Source organism: Loxodonta africana, chromosome 15 (genome assembly GCF_030014295.1).
Source record: "Loxodonta africana isolate mLoxAfr1 chromosome 15, mLoxAfr1.hap2, whole genome shotgun sequence".
NCBI lineage: Eukaryota > Metazoa > Chordata > Mammalia > Proboscidea > Elephantidae > Loxodonta > Loxodonta africana.
In genome coordinates this window covers 16,948,082-16,966,836 of record NC_087356.1, presented here as the reverse complement: position 1 = coordinate 16,966,836, position 18,755 = coordinate 16,948,082, and the positions used below count along the sequence as shown (strand labels likewise).

The 18,755-nt window shown below is 38.0% G+C and overlaps 1 protein-coding gene across 8 annotated transcripts in view; it reads right to left on the bottom strand.

The window, feature by feature from the left end:
- Positions 1-18,755, bottom strand: part of EHBP1 (EH domain binding protein 1) — a 350,719-nt gene that overhangs the window by 164,791 nt on the left and 167,173 nt on the right. For all 8 annotated transcript variants that reach the window (XM_064268639.1, XM_064268644.1, XM_064268640.1 and 5 more), the window contains one exon: positions 16,648-16,888. In XM_064268639.1, coding sequence (XP_064124709.1) covers positions 16,648-16,888 — 241 coding nt within the window. The remainder of the gene's footprint in view (positions 1-16,647; positions 16,889-18,755) is intronic.

Here is an 18,755-nt window from a genome sequence, read left to right as displayed (position 1 = left end):
ACTATGGCTTTCATGTAGAAAAAAGAATAGTCAAAAGGAAACACCCAGTGATTCTGATTTTAGTTTTTTTATTAAGACATTTAAAAAGTTTAAGCAAACATTAGATGTCTCTTTAATTTGTTAATAGGAGGCAGCAGGGTGTGTATGTGTTGTGTAATACTCACGCATCTTGGAATGACTGAATGCTATACTTAAAGTTTGCATTTACATTCAAACAATCTAGGTGTGTGGCTATTACTCAGCACTTACACCACCCATGAGAAATTTTATTTTGATTATACATTAGTCATTTCAAAGAAAACAAATATAATAACTTTAGTTAGAATTGAGCTAATTTTTCAGCTCCTATTTAGTTATCGGAAACCCTGGTGGCATAGTGGTTAAGAGCTAAGGCTGCTCACCAAAAGGTCGGCAGTTCAAATCCACCAGGCGCTCCCTAGAAACTCTATGGGGCAGGTCTACTCTGTCCTATAGAGTTGCTATGAGTCGGAACTGACTCGATGGCAGTAGGTTTGGTTTTTTTTTTTTTCTTTTTAGTTTAGTTATCAATTAAAAATGAGATTTCAATCTGGGTTTAGAATTGGATTATTGTGATGTAATTCTAAGTATTAATAGAAGGTTAGAACTTTTTTAGCTTTTATCAAAATCTAAGCACATCCACAGAAGCATGTAGCACACGTGAGAGTCATTAGATACATGTTCTAAAATGGGAAAACGTTGACAAATGGAGTTTCAGAGCAATAAAAAACAAGTCAGCTCTCTTAGGCTTTCAAATAAAAGTCTATCAAATATTTGAAGTTGGTCATTGTAGTTCCCTTAAATCATTTCTTTTCTAAGTCAAACAGTCCCTATGCCCTCAATCATTGTTCACTGCATGTGGTTTCCGGACACTTTAAGGTCTGCTGCTGTACTCTGTTAACACTGAATCATCACTGCTCCTTGTAAAGAGCAACACCTAGAAGTAAACATAATGCTCAAAACAGGAGCTGGCCAACGCAGAATAGAGAGATGACATTTCTCCCTTCACATTGAGCAACAGCTCCCAACTTGCATGCATTAAAGGAGCCTTTTTATTACCTCCTTCTCAACCCACGTATCACACATCTTAAAAGATTTTCCTACTAAACTGCATTTTTCATATATTTATTTTGTTGTTGTTGAGAATATACAGAGCAAAAACCAAAACGAAACCAAACCCATTGCCATCGAGTCAATTCCAACTGCCCCACAGGGTTTCCAAGAAGCGACTGGTGGATTTGAACTGCCAGCCTTTTGGTTAGCAGCCATAGCTCTTAACCACTGTGCCACCAAGGCTCCACACGCAGCAAAATGTTCATCAATTCAACAGTTTCTACATGTACAATTTAGTGACACTGATTACGTTCTTCAAGTTGTGCAACCATTCTCACCCTCCTCTTCTGAGTTGTTTCTCCCTCATTAACATAAACTCACTGGCCCCTAAGGTTCCTATCTAATCTGAGTTGCTGTTGTCAATTTGATTCTACATAAACAGTTCTTAAAAGAGCATAATTCTCAAGGCAGACCTTTTTTACTAGTTAAACTATAGTTCAGTTTTAAGATGACTTCAGGGAATATTTTTGGTTTAGGTTTAAAGATTATCTCAGGGCAACAGTTTCAGGGGTTCTTCTACCCTCCATGGCTTCAGGAAGTCTGGAGTCCATAAGAATTTGAAATTCTGTTCTTCATTTTCCCCCTTTTGATCAGGATTCTTCTATGGAATCTTTGATCAAAATGTTCAGTAACGGTAGCCAGGCACCATTCAGTTCTTCTGGTCTCCTGGCAACAGAAGCAGTTGTTCGTGGCGGCAATTAACCACACATTCCATATCCTCCTCCTATGCCTGACTCTCCTTTTCCCTCTGTTAATCCAGATGAATAGAGACCAATTGTTGTGCCTTGGATAGGTGCTTGCAAGCTTTTAAGACCCCAGGTACTATGCAATGAACTGGGAGGTAGAACACAAGCACTAAACACGTTATTAGGCCAATTAACTGGGGATGTCCCATGAAACCATGATCCTAAACCTCCTAACCAAGAAACCAAATACCACGAGGTGTTTGGTTGTACATAAACGGTCTCAAAAGTTACTTTTGTTGTTGTTTTGGTTATTGTTATTGTAAATGTATCTATCACCCAACTTTTGACAATTCAACTTTTTACAGGCCAACTTACTGACAGCAATTAAAATAATTGACTGTACAACCATACCCTTAATCAAAGTGATTTTTCTATCACTGTTAACCCTCCTTTTCCCCTTCCCTTCGGCCCTGGTAATCACTAATAAACTAGTCTCTGTACATCTGCCTTTTCTTGTCTTTTTTTACACATGAAGTCATATATTTGTCCTTTTGTGATGGACTTGTTTCATACAGCATGTCTTCCAGCTGCATACATATTGTACCATGCTAAACTGCATTTTTTTTTTAAACTGCATTTTTAAAGGAATAATTGTTTTCCCAAGATACAATGTTAATACATTAAAGTTCACGTATTTCCATGGAAAGCAAAGACTCATATAGCCTCACTGTAAGTAAGCATGGGAATGATTACTGTTTAGTTGTTTTTTTTTTTAATTATAAATATTTTATAGAAATCTTCCACACTATTTTTATCAGACAGACCTACCCAAGCCAAACCAAACCCACTGCCGTCGAATCGATTCCGACTCATAGCGACCCTATAGGACAGAGTAGAACTGCCCCATAGAGTTTCCAAGGAGCGTCTGGCAGATTTGAACTGCCGACCTCTTGGTTAGCAACCATAGCACTTAACCACTCTGCCACCAGAGCTTCCCAGAGAGACCTAGAGGCCCCAAAATTCCAAGCTGGGAATCACTCATTTGACACAATATTTCTGCTAATCAAGTTAAAGATGGTTGGTCTTAAAAACACACACCAAAAAAACCCTTTCCTTAGGTATAATTGATATAAAATAGAAGACTCATACTTACAATGTATAATTTGATGAATGTTTACGTGCATGAAACCATTACCACAATCAAGATAACAAAACTTCCATTCCCCTCAAAAGTTTCCATCTTCCTTCACCTCTCATCTTTTTTTTTTTTTTTTTTATTGTGCTTTAAGTGAAAGTTTACAAATCCGGTCAGTCTCTCAAACAAAAACTCATATACACCTTGCTACATACTCCCAATTGCTCTCCCTCTAATGAGACAGCCCACTCCCTCCCTCCACTCTCTCTTTTCTTCACCTCTCATCTTAAGCAACCATCCATCTGCTTTCTGTCGCTACAGTTTGTATTTTCTAGAGTTTTAAATAAAAATGGTATCATAGAGTAGGTACTGTTTGTTTTTGATCTGGCTTCTATCACTCAGCATAATTTTAGATTCACCCATGCAGTTATTTACATCAATAGTCTGTTTCTTTTTATGACTAATATTTCATTGTATGGATATATAGTAAGTAGCTGGGTTACTAAAGTCCAGCCTATAGGTAACTCGTACTTGTTCTTTAATGTTATGTAAATTTGCCCTCACTTTGAAATAACCAGAAACTCCAGTGGCACAGTGGTTAAGAGCTATGGCTGCTAACCAAAAGGTCAGCAGTTCAAATCTACCAGCGCTCCTTGGAAACTCTATGGGGCAGTTCTACTGTCCTATAGGGTCACTATGAGTCGGAACTGACCCGATGGCAATGAATTTTTTTGTTTGTTTTTTCAAACAATTGGACCAACCCCTACTCGCAAATTCTTCATCACAACCACCTTCCTTCGCTTGCTACACGTGCAGCTTTTAAATCACTAAACAGGCTCCCAGCCTTTTCTTGCACTAAAGGGAAGCTAAATAGGAATCATATGCACCTGTGCTAACTTAGCGACAAACTCAACTTAGAGACACACTTAGGAACCGATATCGATCATAACCTGGGTACTTGCTGTACTACAATATTTTTTTTAATCCATTTGCCTGTTAATAGACATTTAGGTTACTTCTACTCGGGGCCTATTAAATGCTGTTAGAATATTCATGTACAAGTCTTTTTGTATGTTGTTGTTAGGTGCCGTCGAGTCAGTTCCCACTCATAGCAACCCTATGTACAACAGAACGGAACATTGCCAGGTCTTGCACCATCCTCACAATCGTTGTTATGCTTGAGCCCACTGTTGCAGCCACTGTATCAATCCATATTGTTGAGGGTCTTCCTCTTTATCACTGACTCTCTACTTTACCAAGTATGATGTCCTTCTCCAGGGACTGGTCCCTTCTGATAACATGTCTAAAGTATGTGAGACATAGTCTTGCCATCCTTGTTTCTAAGGAGCATTCTGGCTGTATTTCTTCAGAGACAGATTTGTTCGTACTTTTTTTTTTTCAGAGTGTTAAAATATATTATTTTATTGAGTACTTAAAATACCACTGTGAGACAGGATAGACATTTTCCCAAGATGGTGTTTCAATGGCTCATCCAAGGTCACAGAACAAATAAAAACTGCATAAACAAATGATACAAAACACATGTGAAGGGGGTGCCAGAAAAATCGTAGCATTAGTTTTGGGGACTTATAATTCCTGGGTGCAGAGTAGGTACACGGAAGGGCTCCAGCCCCTCTGTCTTTTGTGGGTGCTCTTGAGTCAGGAGGAGTGCAGGCTGCTTTCAATCAGATCTCTACCCCAGTGGTTCTGCCTCTGTCAATATTCTTCGCCAACACCACAATTCAAAGGCATCAATTCTTTGGTCTTTCTTTTTCGCTGTCCAGCTTTAGCATGCATATGAGGCGACTGAAAACACCATGGCTTGGGTCAGGCACACCTTAGTCCTCAAGGTGACATTTTTGCTTTCCAACAGTTTAAAGAGTCTTTTGTGGCCGTTTTGCCCAATGCAATACATCTTTTGATTTCATGACTGCTGCTTCCATGGGTGTTGATTGTGGATCCAAGTAAAATTAAATCCTTCACAACCTCAATCTTTTCTCCGTTTATCATGATGTTGCTCATCGGTCCAGTTGTGAGGATTTTTGTTTTCTTTATGTTGAGGTGTAATCCATACTGAAGGCTGTGGTCTTTGATCTTCATTAGTAAGTGCTTTAAGTCCTCTTCACTTTCAGCAAGCAAGATTGTGTCATCTGCATAACGCAGGTTGTTAACGAGTCTTCCTCCAATTCTGATACCTTGTTTTTCTTTATACAGTCCAGCTTCTCGGATTATTTAATCAGCATACAGATTGAATAAGTATGTTGAAAGAATACAACCCTGATGCACTCCTTTCCTGACTTTAAACCACGCAACATCCCCTTGTCCTGTTTGAACAATTGCCTCTTGATACATGTACAGGTTTCTCATGAGTGCAATTAAGTGTTCTGGTATTCCCATTCTTTGTAATATTATTCAAAATCTGTTATGGTCCACATAGTCAAAAGCCTTTGTATAGTCAATAAAACAGAGATAAACATCTTTCCAGTATTCTCTGCTTTCAGCCATGATCCATCTGACGTCAGCAATGATATCCCTCATTCCACGTCCTCTTCTGAATCATGCTTGAATTTCTGGCAGTTCCCTGTGTGCTGCTGCAACTGCTTTTGAATGATCTTCAGCAAAATTTCACTTGTGTGTGACATTAATGATATTGGTTGATAATTTCCACATTCAGTGGGAACACCTTTCTTTGGAATAAGCATAAATATGGATTTCTTCCAGTTAGTTGGCCAGGTAGCTGTCTTCCAGGTAGTGCTCTCTCGTCTGTGCCAAGATTTCTTGGCACAGACGAGAGAGCACTTCCAGTGCTGCATCTGTTTGTTGAAACATCTCAGTTGGTATTCCATCAATTCCTGAAGGCTTGTACAAATCTTTTCATGGACATATGTTATTTCTCTTGGGTAAATACCTAAGAATGGAATGGCTGGGTTGAATGGTAAGTATATGCTTAACTTTACAAGACATTGCCAAACTGCTTTCTAAACTGATTGTACCATTTAGAGCTCTGTGAATTCTATGAGAGTTCCAATGGCTCAATATCCTTGATAATACTTGGTATCCAAAAAAAAAAAAAAACAACAAAGCATTGCCATTGAGTCAATTCCACCAACCCATAGTGACACTACTGGACAGAGTAGAACTGCCCCATAGGGTTTCCAAGGAACAGCTGGTGGATTCAAACTGCCAACCTTTTGGTTAGCAGCCAAGCTCTTAGCTGCTGTGCCACCAGGGCTCCACGCTTGGTATAGTCAGTCTTATAAATTTTAGCTATTGAAGTGGGTATGCAGTGCTATCCTGCTGTGGTTTTTGTTTGCATTTCCTTGATGACTAATGATGCTGATCATCTTTTCATGACTTACTGCCCATTCTTTTTTTTTTTTAATTTTTATTGTGCTTTAAGCGCAAGTTTACAAATCAAGTCTCTCATACAAAAATTTATATACACCTTACTATATACTCCTTACTGCTCTCCCCCAATGAGACATTCCGCTCCTCCCCTCCACTCTCTTTCTGTGTGCATTCCGCCAGCTTCTGACCCCCTCTGCCCTCTCATCTCCCCTCCAGATAGAAGATGCCAACATAGTCTCAAGTGTCTACTTGATCCAAGAAGCTCATTCTTCACCAGCATCTTTTTCTGTCCCATTGTCCAGTCCAATCCCTGTCTGAAGAGTTGGCTTTGGGAATGGTTCCTGTCTTGGGCTAACAGAGGGTCTGGGGGCCATGACCAATGGGGTCCTTCTAGTCTCAGTTTAGTCTCAGTCAGACCTGAGTGGAACCACCAGTCTTTAGGCCCCTGATATGGGTAGGTGAGGGCCCTGTTTAATAGGCAAAGCGGTGTCAAACATCAAACATCCACCTCTCCACCACACAGCTCAAACAGTTGTACTCTGCCAACAAGGGCCTATTCTCCTGAAATTGGCCCACACAGGTCCATGCAGAGGGGAAAGGTACTCAAAGTCCACGGACTGTGTATGCCTGGACAGGAGCTGCTTCTGTCCTGAACTCCCCTGGTTAGCGGAGCTGGCAAATTATCTTTTCTCCCAACTGCGAATTTATTCCTTCTCCAAGGTCGGGAGTTTGGCTCCAGGCACTCAGCAGGGCCTATCTCAGGCCCAGGGAAATCAACACCCACTGAAGCTGGCTTGGGGGCAGGGGGTGTGGTAAAATACACACAAGTACTTAGCTTTTGCTGAGAGAACCGTTCTTCTTAAGTTCCGGAGGTATGAGTAGGCTGTGTGGCTGGCTGCTTCTCCCTGAGGAAACTGGGGCCGAAGGCTAATACCAACCCACCGCTGCTGCTCCGGGCGAACGGTGCCTGAGGGCTCCCAGCAAATCAGGTCGAGTAACTCTTCTCCACTTCTGAACTGTTTCTTCCTCCCTCTTCTCCTCAATTCATTTTCTACCTTTGCCTTTGATGCTCAGGGCTCCTAGCTTGTCATATACTCATTTCCCTTGTTTTTTCAGGTCTTTGTGGTAAGAGGGTTCACCAGAAGTGGCTGTCTATTCCACCATCTTGGCCCCGCTTCCCTTACTGCCCATTCTAAAATCTTCTTTGGTGAAATATCTTTTTCCCCTTAAAAAAATTAGTTTGTTTGACTTATTAGTAAGCTAAAAGAGTTCTTTACATACTCTGGATAGAAGTCTTTTGTCAGATACGTGTTTTGCAAATGTACTCTATCTACCTAACTGTGCCTTGCATTTTCATAGTAGTGTTTTTGAAGAAAAAAATGTTCCTAATTTTAATGAAGTCCCAATTAATGTTTTTTTTCCTTTGATACTTTGTATTTTTTGTATCCTATTTAAGATATCTTTACCTAAACCCAAGATCACTAAGTTTTTTTCCTATGTTTTCTTCTAGGAGTTTCAATATTTTAGTTTTTACTTGTAGACGTACTGTCGATTTTTGGTTAAATTTTATATGTGGTGTTATAGTTTTGTATGTGGGTTGTAGTTTTTGTTTGTTGTTGTTTTGCATATGGACATTTAATTTTTAAAGCACCATTTGTTAAAAAGATTATTCTTTATTTCCCTTGCTAGCTTTGTGGAAAACCCATTTGTAACACAGGTATGGATCTACTTCTGAACTCTCTATTCTCTTCCATTCACCTACGTATCTTCAAGTTATTACCACAACATGTTACTAAGTCTTGAAATCAGGTAACGTAAGTCCTCCAGCTATGTTCTTTTTCAAAATTGTTTTGGCTATTTTAGGTTCCTTGCATTTACAACATATGAATATGAAATTTAGCTTATCAATTTCTACCAAAAAAGCATTCCGAAACTTTGGGATAGCATTGAATCTGTAGATAAGTTTAGGAAGCGATATCTTCCAATCTATGGCTACGATACATCTATCCGTTGATTTAAGTCTTTAATTTTTCTCAGTGTTAAGATTTTATCAGCAAACATATGTTGTACATCTTTGCTCAAATTTATCTGAGTTTTTTTTGATGCTATGTTGTTGTTAGGTGTCATCTAGTCGGTTCCAACTCGTAGTGACCCTACGTACAACAGAACAAAACACTGCTCGGTCCTGTGCCATCCTCACAATTCTTGTCATGCTTGAGCCCACTGTTGCAACCACTGTGTCAATTCATCTCATTGATGGTTTTCCTTTTTTGTTGACTGTCTACCAAACATGATGGTCTACCAAGCATGATCGCCTTCTCCAGGAACTGGTTCCTCCTGATAACATGTCCAAAGTACATGAGATGAAGCCTTCCCATCCTTGCTTCTCAGGAGCATTCTGGTTGTAATCTTCCAAGACAGATTTGTTTGTTCTTCTGGCAGTCCATGGTATATTCAATATTCTTCACCAACATCATAAGTCAAAGGCATCAATGCTTCTTTGATCTTCCTTATTCACTGTCCAGCTTTCACATGCATATGAAGCAAATGAAAGCATCATGGCTTGGGTGAGATTGACCTTAGTCCTAAAAGGACATCTTTGCTTTTTAACACTTTAAAGAGGTCTTTTGAAGCAGATGTGTCTAATGCAATGCCTCGTTTGATTTCTTGACTGTTGCTTTCATGGGCATTGATTGTGGATTCAAATAAAATGAAATCCTTGACAATTCTGATATTTTCTCCATTTATCATGATGTTGCTTATCGGTCCAGTTGTGAGAATTTTTATTTTCTTCCATACTGAAGGCTGCAGTCTTTGATCTTCATCAATAAGTGTTTTAAGTCCTCTTCACTTTCAGCAAGCAAAGTTGTGTCATCTGCATACTGTGGGTTGTTAATGAGTCTTCCTTGAATTCTTATGTCCCATTCTTCTTCATATAGTCCAGATTTTCAGGTTATTTGCTCAGCACACAGACTGAATAAGTATGGTGTGAATAAGTATGGTGAAAGGATACAACCCTGATGCACACCTTCCCTGATTTTAAACCATGCAGTATCCCCTTGTTCTATTCAAATGACTGCCTCTTGGTCTAAGTACAGGTTCCTTATGAGTATAATTAAGTGTTCTGATCCCATTCTTCACAATGTTATCCATAATTTCTTCTGATCCACGCAGTCAATAAAACATAAACATCTTTATGGTATTCCCTGCTTTCAGTCAAGATCCATCTGACATCAGCAATGATATCCCTTGTTCCATGCTCTCTTTTGAATCTGGCTTGAAGGTGTGGCAGTTTCCTGTCAATGTACTGCTGCAACAGCTTTTGAATGATCTTCAGCAAAATTTTACTTGTGTGTGATATTAATGATATTGTTTGATAATTTCAATATTCGGTTGGATCACCTTTCTTTGGAATGGGCAGGAATATGGACCTCTTCCAGTCATTTGGCCAGGTAGCTATCTTCCAAATTTCTTGGCATAGACAAGTGAGCACCTCCAGCCCTGCATCCATTTATCAAAACATCTCAATTGGTATTCCGTCTATTCCTGGAGCCTTTTTCTTCACCAATGCTTTCAGTGTAGCTTCAGCCTCTTTCTTTGGTACCATCAATTGTTGATCACGCGCTACTTCCTGAAATGGTCAAACGTTGACCAATCCTTTTTGGTACAGTGACTCTGTGTATTCCTTCCATCTTCTTTTGATGTTTCCTGTGTCATTCAATATTTTCCCCATAGAACCCTTCAATATTACAACTCAAGGCTTGAGTTTTTTCTTCAGTCCTTTCAGCCTGAGAAATGCTGAGTTTGTTCTTCCCTTTAGGTCTTCTAACTCCAGGTCTTTGCACATTTCATTATCATACTTTGTTTTCTCAAGCTGACCTTTTAAATCTTCTGTTCAGCTCTTTAGTTTCATCATTTCTTCCATTTGTTTTAGCTACCAGACATTCAAGAGCAACTTTCAGAGTCTCTTCTGACATCCAGTTTGGTCTCTGCTATGAGTTGGAATCAACTCGACGGCCACTGGTTGGATACTATACAACTAATATTTCTATATTTCCATTTCTGATTGTTCATTGCAAATAAGTAGAAATACAATTGAATTTGTATATTTATCAATATACAAAATATACTCTTTTAGTCCTAGGAGCAGTTTTGGAGATTCCTTACAATTTTCTACATAAACACAATCATGTTTTCTGTGAAAAAAGAAGTCTATCTTCAAGTAACATTATGTATAATATACTTAAAACAGTGTTCTTCAATTTTCCCATTCTCAGCCTTGATGCTAGTGTCGTCATACGTTTTAGTTTTACTTATGTTATAAAACAACCCAGAATATGTTATCATTTTAACTTTAAACAGTTGTATTTCAAACAAATTTTTAAAAATAAGACAAAAAGTACTTTATATATAATGGTATATTTTCCATCTTCTGTGCTTTTTATTACTTCCTTTGTGTAGATCCAAATTTCCACATGTATCATTTTCCCCCTGCCTAGAGGACTTCTTTTTAACATTTTTTGAGGAGCAGGTCTGATGCTGATGAATTCTTTCAGCTTTTGGATGTCTGGAAAAGTCTATAATTTTGCTTTTGGGGGAGGGGCTGGTTATAGAAATATATGTTTATAGTTTTTATTTTCCCTTTCTTTAAAAATATCACCCCACTGTCTTTTGGCTTGAATAGTTTCTGCTGAGAAATCTTATTGTGGTTTTCTTCATGTTTGTTGTGCTCAGGATTCATGCAGCTTCTTGAGTTTGTGGGTTTATAGTTTTTTCAAATTTGTAAACCTTTTAGCCATTATTTCATCAACTATTTTTTCTATTCCCCTAAGTCTCTCTCCGCTCCTTCTGGGGCTTCAATTACACATATTAACCAAAACCAAACTTGTTACTGTTGAAGTCTATTCTGACTCACAGTAACCCTATAGGACAGAGTAGAACTACCCCATAGGGTTTCCAAGGGGTGGCTGGTAGATTTGAACTGCTGACCTCCTGGTTAGCAGCCAAGCTCTTAACCACTGTGCCACCAGAGTTTTCCAAGCAGCACCTGGTAAATTCGAAATGCCAACCTTTCGGTTAGCAGCCACAGCTCCTAACCAGTAAGCCACCAGGATTTCCACACATATGTTAGGTCCCTGAAACTGTCCTGCAGCTCACAGATCCTCTATTCATTTTATCTTTTGTAAAATTTTATTGTGTTTTAGGTGAAAACGTACAGTGCAAATTACTTTTTGATTACAAAGTTTTATACATAAATCATTTTGTGACATTAATTTCAATCCCTCCAATGTGTCAACATTCTTCCCCTTTTCCCTTTCTACCCTGGGTTCTGCGTGTCTATTTGTCCGGTTTTTCTGTCCCTTCCTGCCTTCACTTTTGAGCACGTTACCCATTTGGTCTCCTATACTTGACTGAACTAAGCAGCATGTTTCTTACATGTGTTATTGTTTGTTTTATATGCCTGTCTCATCTTTGGCTGAATGGTGGACTTTGGGAGAGTCTTCAGTTCTGAGTTAGCAGGGTGTCAAATGGCCATACTCTTGGGGGTTCCTCCATTCTCTGTCAGACCTGCTAAGTCAGGCCTTTTTTTGTGAATTTGAATTTTGTTCCACAGTTTTCTCTCACTCTCTCCAGGACCAGCTGTTGTGATCCCTGTCAGAGCAGTCAGTGGTAGTAGCCAGGCACCATCTAGTTCTTCTGGGCTCTTTTTTGTTTTTTAAATAATATTTTATTGTGTTTTCAGTGAAAGCTTGCATAGCAAATTAGGTTCCCATGTGACAATTTTCCATACAACATTGTTCAGCGACACTGGTTTCATTGTTCACAACGTGTCAACATTCTCTTTTTTGGGGGGAGGGAGGTAAATCGCATTTTTTTTTTTTGCATTATAAAAGTTTGTATTTAGATCTTGAGACTTAATATTGCCTAACACAGGACCTGGCACAGAGTTGCCACTCAATAAATACTTGCTGAGCTGGGGAAACAAACATCCATCCTTATACAGAACCTAGAGGGATGAGCATAGCTCAACCAAACCACAAAATGTCTTTGTAAACAAACCCAGATAATGCAATGGTATATTATGCTCTTCCAGAAACAAAGCTACTAATTTGTAGGCCTTGGCAAACTGTAATTTTTTTTTTATTGGAAAACAAATACACCACTTGGAATGGATTTGAGGCAAATTGTGCCACAAGCAGATTTCCTTTAAGTGGCTAAACAAAGTCTAAAAAGTAAGCAACAATAAAAAAAAAACGTTCATGGTACAGAACCAGCAGTAGAAAAAAATAGTGTATGAGTACCTGGATAACACATCCGTTTTACAATAGTGCAACTTTAAGAACATATTGTTGACTGTCCATAGTTCACACAGGGTTACAACTCCACATTTCAACAACAACAAGCTGACAGTTCCTAAAGAAAACCACTTTAAGGAAAGGCATAACTCAGATGTTCCCTTATTTCACCAACTCCATCTAAGTTTAGATGTGCAGAAGGACTTAAATACATCCAGAGTAAGCCACATGCAACATGTTACTTGACCAGTTTTCTAAAATAAGGCTTCAGGTAACATTGCTAAGATGATAAGGGAAGAAAACATGGAGGAATGAAGTCCTAATTACTATATATGTATATTCTTTTGACAGCAGAGGGAAATCTTTTACAGGTAAGTTACAAAGAAAAGGCAAATAAATAATCTTGTAGAAGAAATTTAACACATTTTGTATAATGTCTTCACTTGTCATCATTTGTATGTTCATAGTTTACTTGATCATCACTGCTTCCCTGATCATTTCATCAACCTCTTCATCTGTTAACTTCTCTCCAAGGTTTATCATCATATGGTGAAGCTCTGCAGCACTAATACAGCCACTGCCACCCTTATCAAACAGACGGAATGCTTCTCTAATTTCCTCTTCATTGTGTCTTTCATTTTTCTTGGCATCACTGTCAGAAATTCCAGGAAGTCAATTGTGCCATTACCATCATCAGCATCTACTTCATTAATCATGTCCTGTAATTCTGCTTCTGTGGGATTCTGCCCAAGAGACCTCATTATAGCTCCCAATTTCTTTGTTGTTATTGTTGCATCACCATCCTTGTCAAATAGTGAAAACACGCTTCTTTGAATTCTGCAATCCTCTCTTTGGTTGGTTGGTCAGCCATTCTGCAAGTGCTACCGGTCTCAGACATGATCACACAACTACTCAGCTTGATAGCTCTACTTGGCCACTCAGCGTTCTCTTTAACTGCAGTCCGGTTGTTTCATTTCCAGTATTCTAGTTTCTTTTCCCCCTTCTCATCTTTGCTTTAGAGTAATTGTTGACATTTTGGTCTCACATAGATGGTTTTTTAATGGAGCACCACACTCATGGGTAAGAACCTTTATTTTGTGTGCCAATCTGTTATTTCACTAAAAGGTAACCTCAAGGGATAGTTTCGGTTCAAGGTTTAAAGAGTATCTCAGGATGACAGTCTCAGGGAGTCCTCTAGTCTCAACCAGTCCAGTAAGTCCGGACTTTTAACGAATTTGAGTTCTGTTTCACATTTTTCTCCCGTTCTATCAGGGTCCATCTGTGGTGGCCCTGATTGGAATGGCTGGTAGTGATAGCCAGGCACCACCTAGCTCTTCTGGGTCTAAGTGTAGATGAGGCCATGGCTCGTGCAGGCTATTAGCCGTGTAGACTAGTTTCTTCTCTGAGACTTTTCATCTTTCTCTTTTGTTTCTCATTAGTAGAGACCAACAGTTGTACGTTCATTTCTTTCAATCTTTTTTCCATGTTTTCAATTTGGACAGTTTCTATTGCTACGTTTTGAGGTTTACTAATGTTTCCTTCTACAGTATCTAACCTGGTGTTAATCCCATCCAGTTTATCTTTCATCTCAGGCTTTATACTTTCCTTTTCTATAAATTCAATTTGTATCTCTCTCTCCCTATGTATATCTTCCATGCTTTTATATATATATATATATATATTTCCTCTACCTTCTTGAATATTTAGATATTTAAAAGAGCTGTTTTAACACTCTTGTCTGTTAAGTCTATCAGCTGTGTCTTTTCTGCATCCATATCTAATGATTGAATTTTCTCCTTAGGAATACTGAGAGACTTAGGGGATAGAAAAAACATATGAAGAAATAATGGCCAGAAGTTTTACAAATTAGAAAAAACTATAAACCCACAGACTCAAGAGCCTGAAGGAACCCCAAGCAAAAAGAGAATGAAGAAAAATAAGATTTCTTAATAAGAACTATTCAAGCCAAAAGACAGTGAGGTGATATTTTTAAAGTACTGAAAGGGCAGATAAAAACTGTCCACATATACACCTGATATATTTTTGTCTATCAGATACTGTGAATTTTATATTTTGGGTACTGTGTTTTTTGGGTTTTTTTTTTTTTTCGTAGTCCCTTAAATATTTTTAGGCTTTGTGTGGGATGCAGTTAAGCTACTTGGAATCAGATTCTTTTGAGCCTTGTTTTTAAGTCTGGAACCTTACGGGGCAGCTCCACTCTGTCCTATAGTTGCCATGAGTCAGAATCGGCTTGACGGCAATGGGTTTAGATCTGGTTTTTTATTGGGCAATGGAGCCCTGGAGGCTCAGTGGTTAAGAGCTCAGCTGCTAACCAAAACATCAATAGTTCGAATCCACCAGCCCTCCTTGGAAACCCTATGTCATCATCGTTGTTAGGTGCCATCAAGTCAGTTCCAACTCATAGTGACCCTAGGTACAACAGAACAAAACACTGCCCGGTCCTGCGCCATCTTTGCAATCATTGTTATGCTTGAGCCCACTGTTGTAGCCACTGTCAATCCATCTCATTAGGGGTCTTCCTATTTTTTGCTGACCCTCTACTTTACGAAGGATGATGTCCTTTTCCAGGGACTGATCCCTCCTGAAAACATGTCCAAAGCATAGGAGACGTACTTTCGCCATCCTTCCTTCTAATGAGCATTCTGGTTGTATTTCTTCTAAGACAGATTTGTTTGTTCTTTTGGTAGTCCATGGTATACTCAATATTCTTTGGCAACACCACAATTCAAAAGAGTCAACTCTTCAGTCTTCCTTATTCATCATCCAGCCCCACAGGGCAGTTCTACTCTGTCCTATAGGGTCGCCATGAGTTGGAATCAACTCGAGGGCAACAAGTTCATTGGGCAGTACCTTTCTGAAGACTCTATGTGATGTTCCATGTGTTAGGAAGAAATTCCTTTCTGGCTGGTAAGTGCAGAAACTATTCTTGGTCTTGGGTGATCTTTAAAGATGATTTTGTCTACTCCTTTAGCCTTGGTGATTTCCCCACCTGCATGCTCTGATACTCAGCTAAACACTCAAGAGGAACATTCTATAGATCTCTACAGCTCACTCTTTGTGAGTAGCTCTCTCTTCTCTGGTACTTTGTCACAAATTCTAGCTACCTTCTTATCCCTAAATTCCTGATTCTGTCTCCTCAATTGAGGAGGACTGGTGGGCTCTCTTTGAGTTCTCTCCCTGCACTGTAGCTGGAAATTTTCTCCCGTAAGTAAAGGTGGGGCAACCATAGAGCTCACCTCATTTGTTTCTCTTTTATCAGGTACCACTGTTTTGTGCTGTCTGTGTCCAATGTCTAGAAACTCTTGTTTCATATATTTTATTGAATTGTTTTTAGTTGTTTAAAACAAGAGGGTAAATCTAGTGCCTGTTACCACGATGCGGCTGAAAATGCAAGTTCTGTTGCTTTTTAAACACGGTTTGGGCATTGTATATAGCCACACAGGTTGTACACTATATAACTCTAGATTACAATGTGATCACACTCTTCCTATTCCAATCCTACATTTGAGCAAAGTGGCGGCCCTGATTACACAGACTATCCATACCAAGTGTGGTCAGTAAACCTCTTATTTTGGTAAAAATAGTAACTCAAATACAGATCATCTCTAATTTACGAACGTTATGACCTGTTTGGTACTTGAACAAATTTTCTCAGGTCCATATCATAAATTACTATTAGGTTCCTATAGCAGATCAATAATATAATTGAAGTGTAATGCTTACAGTATTTGATTGAAAGTACCTAGATGCCATTTATAACATGGTTTCTGTTAGAAGATGTAATTAGAATTCCAACCTGAGATTCCAGGAACATATCTCCCCCATTTGTTAGTTTAGGGTGTACACACCACTATGGTAAAGGATGGTGGGAATACAAGGGTCAGGAACATAAAAGTTTAGATAGGTGATGAGGTAGATACTAACTTATGAGGTATATATTAACATACCTATGTAAAGGTATAATACAAAAAGAGCTCTTTACTTAAAACAGAGACTGACCTACGATGACAGCAAAATGAAATGTACTTACTCATCTAACTCTTCTTCTTCAGTTTTGGAGCTATCAGCATAGAGGTACTTGCTCATGTCCACAGGCCTTATATTTTTTCTTTTTGTAGACAGGGGAGGAGAATCCTTTATAGTTACAAAGGTTTCTGGCTCATCAAATGGGTTCAAAGACTGTGGAGTCTGTATCTCTTTAAAGGGATTATAGCTGTTATCATAAAAAGATTCTTCTGGTTTTTTAGGTGAAGCTGTTTCAGTGACTGGTTCTACAAAACAATAGCAAAAGATAAATTAAATCATATCAGTATTACATGGCATTTTCTTATATTTTTAAGGGTTTCAAAAATATACAATCTTGAATTAATAAACTATGGGACTGAAAGGATACAAAGCAATAACGAAACAAGAATATAATTTAGAAGGACTAAGGGATCCTGAGTTTGGAAGATAGCTAAGATCTTTGGCTATTTCTCCAGGACTGGTGCTCCCCAAAGTGGCATATTTGGATTGTTAATGTTTCATGAGAGCCTTTGAAGTTTTTAATAATATTAGTATTATGGTTTGCCATGTTGGAAATTTTAGAGGTGAAATATTCTATTGTTGCTTATTTGATTTCACTATTTGATTGCTTGTCACCCAAACTGATACTTTAAAAGAACAAGAAATGGATTTAATTTTGAAAAATTTTTAAATAGTTATACCAACAGAGACCACTTAGGAATCTCAAAATTCATTCCGAGTTGTATCAAAATCACACCTACACTTCACTGAATTTGTTTTCTCAAAGTTTCAAAGAGCAGGTTGCTGTACGCCACAAGATCTTAAACCTTCAGAGCTTTTAATGAGATGTCTGATTTTTTCAACATAACTTGGGTCCAACCAATACTTTATTTAATAAAGCAAAGGAATACATAAGATTCCTCAGGTCGAAAGCACTATATTAAAATCATATTGATAAGTTTCTAGAGCATGTTACACAAAATCCTTCTAAATTTTATTTCAAATTGAAAAAAAAAAAAAAAGTGTTCTTAAAACCCTCTCACAGCAGGAAAAGCTCTACAATAACATCACACTTTCCGACAATACATATGAAATGCTTAGTACCCGCCTTTCTTCTTCTTTGATGTTAATATTTTTAATTAGAATTTTAAATAAAACTGTCCAAAATTTGATTATTGATTTTGCTTTTGAACAGAAAAAAAGTTTTAGATAGCCAATAATCATAGCATAGTTAAAAAGGTAATTTTAATTGTGCCCTGTAACTCTAACAAGATATTCTAGGAAAGGAAGACAGAAAATGGACTGTTGAATTCTCCAGAAAAATAATTGTTTCATAAGTGACATTTCAAACAATTTAATCTATTATAATAATTTCACAATTGACATATACTAATGGCTTTTTAATTGTAAAGTTAAACTACTTTTACTAACACCTTAGATATTAACTTAGAAAACTTGTTTTGTCTTTATATAGAAAAAAAAGTAACAACACATAAATGTCCATCAACAGTTGAATGGACAAACAAAATGGGATACACACATACAATTGAATACTACTCAGCTATAAAGAGAAATGAAGTCGTGATACATGCTACAGCATGGATGAACCTTGAAAATATGATGCTCAGTAAAATAAGCCTGGCACAAAAGGACAAATATTATATGACCCCACTTATATGAAATATTTAGAATAGGGAAATGTATAGAGACCAAGTTTATTAGCAGTTACCAGGGGCAGGAAGAAAGAGAAAGAGGCAGTCATTGGTTAGAGTGCACTGAGCTTCTCATAAGGGTGATGGAAATATCTGGAACAGACGGTAGTGATGGTTACATAATACGATGAATGTAATTAACGTCACTGAAGTGTACATGTAAAAAAAAGTTGAAATGGCAAATGTCTTGTCTTATACATATATGTATTTACCACAATAAACATTTTTGTAAAAATAACAAAACAAAAAACCTCTGGATTGAAATTCTATACATTATGGTGAAACAATGAAAAAGTGTACAAAAATTCATAAAATCTTAATAAGATATTGAAATGTTATTTAAAATAGCTTATATTAGAGAAGAGACTCAGTAACTGTGTATCTTTCGTGACCAAAAAAAAAAAAAAACCTGCTGCAGTCG